Source organism: Cyprinodon variegatus, unplaced genomic scaffold (genome assembly GCF_000732505.1).
Source record: "Cyprinodon variegatus isolate N-32 unplaced genomic scaffold, C_variegatus-1.0 Scaffold156, whole genome shotgun sequence".
NCBI classification, from domain to species: domain Eukaryota; kingdom Metazoa; phylum Chordata; class Actinopteri; order Cyprinodontiformes; family Cyprinodontidae; genus Cyprinodon; species Cyprinodon variegatus.
In genome coordinates, this window is record NW_015150609.1 from 961,956 (window position 1) to 966,669 (window position 4,714).

The following is a 4,714-nucleotide window of genomic DNA, read 5'->3' on the forward strand; positions in this document are numbered from 1 at the left end:
TTTAATCACTCAGTTAAAAAAATAAAAATAGGATTATTGCCTAATATTTTATTACACTAAAGAAAGACATCTATATAATGAAGCTTTATTTTTTTAAAATGAAGGTTAAAATAAATGCAGCCATTTTTAAAAGATTAAAATGTACAGTAAAGCAATTGATACGTGGTTGGTCCCAACGAAACACTATTCAAGGCTAGTGGGAAAAAAAAAAATACAAATTCATACTTTTATGTAAAACAAAAATGCACAAAAAGGGAAAATAAAAAAAAACAAAACAATAGAAAATTATAAATAAACCCTTTAGGCTAAGAGTGTAAAAGATGTCTAGGTTATTCAAGATTGTATTTTTATTATTACTTAAAATCCATTTTAAAATAGATAAAATGATAAATAGGCCCACTACACCGTTTATATACGATTCAAACTGCATATTTCCTAACCTCTATAAAAACCAGCAAATATTAATTTCCTTTCATTCAGTGAGGAGCCCAGGCTCTTCAGAGGGGCCGGAAGCTCCAACATGACCGGGTCCAAGTCCTGCAAAAACCCAATAAACTGACAAAAACAAAGATAGTCCAGGGTGAAACTCACCTCCTCCTCGATGGAGACGTTGTTGTTGGGCTCAGAGTCAGCTTTCAGACTCATGGTGACGCTCGCTTCGGCCGTGGCTGCGCACAGGATCAGGTTTTTCCTCGCCGGGTGGGTTTTACTCCAAGTGCGCCTGAAGTCCTGCTGGGGTTTGAACTTGAGCGGAGATGTGCGGAGGTGAGGTCGCGTAGAAGAGCAATCCGGGTTCGCTTTGGAAGTTTTACAGCTACACAGAATCATTCATTAAGAGACGGAGGAAAAAGTTTGCAGGAGGGGAGGGAAAAAAAGGAAAAAGAAAAGAGACGCGCTGTAAAAACAAAAGGTGCGAAGGTGGATTAGGTGCTCCGTGTGTGAGGGTGCGAGATGAGGGGGAAGAAGTGCGCGTAAAAAACTGAAAGCGCTCACATCAATGCCCTCAGCTGTGTGCGTGTGTATGAGGGGGGGACTGGTAGGAACAAGTAAACTTTTCTGATTGGAGCGCGTCTCTGCGTCCTCCTCCTCCTCCTGGTTTTCAATTAGGTCATCAATTATGTTGGGGTCTGCTGAGTGCTGCAATCAAGCTGCAGATCTGCCTCAGCTGTTGCGTTAGCAGCCCCCACCAGAGGCGTAGCCAGAAAATTAAATGTAAACTGAAGGGGGCCAAAAGAGGAACCTCAGGGTCCAGCTACGCTGTTGCAACAGGAACGAGCACAACATCCATATTTTCTAAATAAACAATTACAAATAGATCCATATATTTAAACATCCTTGCTGTCTAAATAAAAGGTATAGTGGACAAAATGTCTGTGGCAAACAACTTTTCCAATGTCATTACTTACCCACTTTTATCAAAAATTGTTCTGCATAACATTAATATTAAATTTACTGATATCTACATTAAATGGATTTTTAAGTTATTATTAAAGTAATAATTTATCTATGATTTCAGTAAAAACTCCTTATTGACTTGCAGAGACACATAATTTTCTCTTTACCCCTTAAAATACAAAATTAGGCTCTTAAAAGTGCACGAATTCTGTATATATCAACCTTAATATTAGTATTTTTGATGTGCATAATTAACCACAGGGTTTAAGTTGTCAAGTAAGTATTAATATATAAAAAATTTAAATGTTTAATAAGCTTAAACATTCGTCTTGATAGTATTATTGCTGCCATCGTCTGTATTAGAGGGTGAAAAAAATGACTGCTAAGGGTGGCCATGTCCAGCAGGGCCGAGCCAAAGGTAAATGGGGTCCTAAGTGGCCTGCCTATAGAGAAGGCAACATGACCTCAATATGAAAATGAAATAGTAGAATTCGGTTATTTATCAGTGCTTGCTGTAAGGTTCAGTGTAAACCTTTCATATACAGCTTCAGACATCGACTATGACTATGGACTATGCTGTTTGCCGTAGGCCTACTTTTATATAGTTTCTTGTTGTGATTTGTTTGCAGTTACAGTCTGATTAAAATATGATCCCAGCTCAAACAAGCAGAGGCAAAAACAGAAAAAAATAAAATATTATATAAATGATAATAATATATAAATAATCAAATCTTGAAATAATTTAGACATTATGTAACGTGTCCATTTATTCCATTTCCACTTAGTCAAATATAGTTACTCTTATTCAAAACTGTATTTTTTCTTATCAGCTTGATAACAAATAAAATAAAAATTAGAAAACACCTACTGAATTATTTTCTACATGAAACTCAAGGGCTCCTGATGGTCCCCTGCTGGCATTGGGCCCCTAAGCATGCTTAGGCTTAAAGCCAGCTCTCTCAAAAACAGAAATATGGCTTTACAGATCACTTCCAACCTGTGAATTTATATCACTCTCTAATCAGGGATCAAAATGTGACATGTGCTGACTTGTGCTGTGAATCGGTGCTATATAAATAAACAGAATTGAATCTATATGCTTGCTTATATATATATATTTATATGCATTCAAGATTTTTAAGCTTTTAGATTGAATTATATAAGTCTTTGTTTTTAAAAAAATATAATTTTACCCTAATTATACCCTGTTTTACCTTCTAAAAACATTGTTGTTCGCTTCATCTTATTCATATTTGTCCTGAAACCCCTCATTTAGTTTTTCTAATATGTATAGATATGTGAGCTGTAAAAGCTAAAAGAAATTTACAACTTATTACCATCTCTTTTTGTAATTGTTCTACTCAAACTGATGCATTTAAACACAAAAAAATAATATTAGTGTCCATCCAATATATTTTATTTCTACAAAGCTCAGACACAACAGTCAATATTTCTTCATTTATATTTTATTTATCAAGCTAACACAAAACACAGACAACATTTCATATATAATGGAAATATCTCTAGAATCTGCCCCCGAAATCATCCTCCATATTACTTCCAAATACACCAGATCAATAAATACGCGTCTCTCAGAAACACATTTTTCTGATACGGAGGATCCTCCTCCATCACTACACGCACTCCTGCATGCTCCCCACTCGGAAGGAGAATCATTGTTTTCCTTCCAATAAAAAGGAACTGGTTTGTAATTAGACATAAAAATGTTACAGAAATATAAATGAACTCTGAAAATCTGTCCTGAAAATCTAGGATCTAGCCTTTTTACCCGACGACCACAGCAAATAAGTGCTGTTCACTGGCACCCCACCTGCTGAGGCTAAGCCAGTTAAAGATGGATGCAAGCTGAAATTTGTTTTCCAACGCAGACACTTCCTCCATCACATTTTAATAATGACCAGTAATAAGTTGATATATTTATTCCATCATTCAGTCCCCTTATAAATCTTTACTGAATGATATTCAGGTTGATTCTAATGAGTTATGGTCTGATTTGTCTTATTTTTTAACTAATTTGCTTGATAAAAATTTAGATAGTTTCAATGTTTAGATTTTAATGCATTTTTAAAATGTATTTCTAATGTTATTAAGCAGGAAATGAAAACAAATTTGAACCTAATCAGTTACCAAATGAGCTTAAAGATGTAAACATAATATTCTAAGATTATTAATAAAAAAAAAAAAAAGCATTCATTACCACTACAAGAAATGATAATGGTGCACATTTTTATGTTTGACTAAATGTTTATCATTAAATATTCAAAAATTAATTAAATAAAACAAATGAACAAAAATGAACAAAAAGACTTGTCATTTATTTATTGTATCTGTAATTCAAAAGACGGGGCCTTGTTTATAAAGGCATAAATGTATTTAGATAACCGAATGCTTGAAGATAAACTAGAAAATGTCATAATAATGTTGAAAATAATTTAAATTGTGAATGTTTTGATTGTCTTCCTCCATGTTGATGTAAGTGGCTGTGTGGGTGGAGTAATGGCAGGGAGTTAGGGCTGGCCCTGGACGTGAGCCCAGCATGCAGCGGGTTTCCTCACAACAAGGCAGCTCTCAGAGGCCAGACGGTTTCCTGACTTTGTATAGGAACACAATCAGAACTGCTGGGCGAAGGGGAGGAGGTCGAAGAGGGACAAGGAGGAGGGGGAGGTCTAGTGGACGGACATGTTCCCACTGTATTTCTTCTTCGATTCTGATCTAAAAATAGATACAGCCTTCTGTGTTTCACATGTTTCAGAAACTCAGCTATGTACAGACATATATGGAGAAAAACAGGTCCACTTTCTGTGACATATCTCTGAAAGAAGGAGAAGCCTTTCCTTAAATCTTCCCTCCTCTTTTCCTTTTTAGCCTGCAGAGGTGAAACATGTAAAGTATGAGCTGCTGTTTGGATAAAATGACCTCAATCATTTATCAGGTTCTTTATTTAATAATAGCTATTTAACAACAGTTTTTTATTTTTATTCTAAACCACCTCAAAGAGTAGCTGACCTTTCTTTTTTGTTAAAGCATTTGATGAATTATCCTGATGAACTAAGCAACAATACTGGTCCAGCGTGCTTTACACAGAATAAGAGTTTTAACGTTAAATGGTAAAGAGCAGATCTGGGCTTTATTTTTAAGATGTGGAAGAACAACATAATTTTACGCTCTGTTTACTGTTTCAGCCAACACTCTCTGGCTATGAAATATTGACTGTGCTGTTGAGTGAACGTTAATTTATTCATCATTTAGCAGAATGTTTTTATGCCCAGGTGGTCAAACTTTTGATGCATCTTGGGTT

At 35.3% G+C, this 4,714-nt stretch overlaps 1 protein-coding gene across 12 annotated transcripts in view; it reads right to left on the reverse strand.

Annotated features, from left to right (window-relative positions):
• The window catches only part of LOC107086560 (RNA-binding protein with multiple splicing), a 13,065-nt gene extending 12,042 nt beyond the window's left edge, over nt 1-1,023 (reverse strand). For 3 of the 12 annotated variants that reach the window (XM_015377595.1, XM_015377594.1, XM_015377596.1), the window contains exon 1: nt 592-1,018. In XM_015377595.1, coding sequence (XP_015233081.1) covers nt 592-828 — 237 coding nt within the window. In that variant the 5' untranslated portion in view covers nt 829-1,018. Of the gene's footprint in view, nt 1-591 lie in introns of all 12 variants that reach the window. The other 9 variants (XM_015377603.1, XM_015377597.1, XM_015377604.1 and 6 more) reach the window with 5 other exon arrangements.
• Between the last annotated feature and the right edge of the window lie 3,691 nt (nt 1,024-4,714).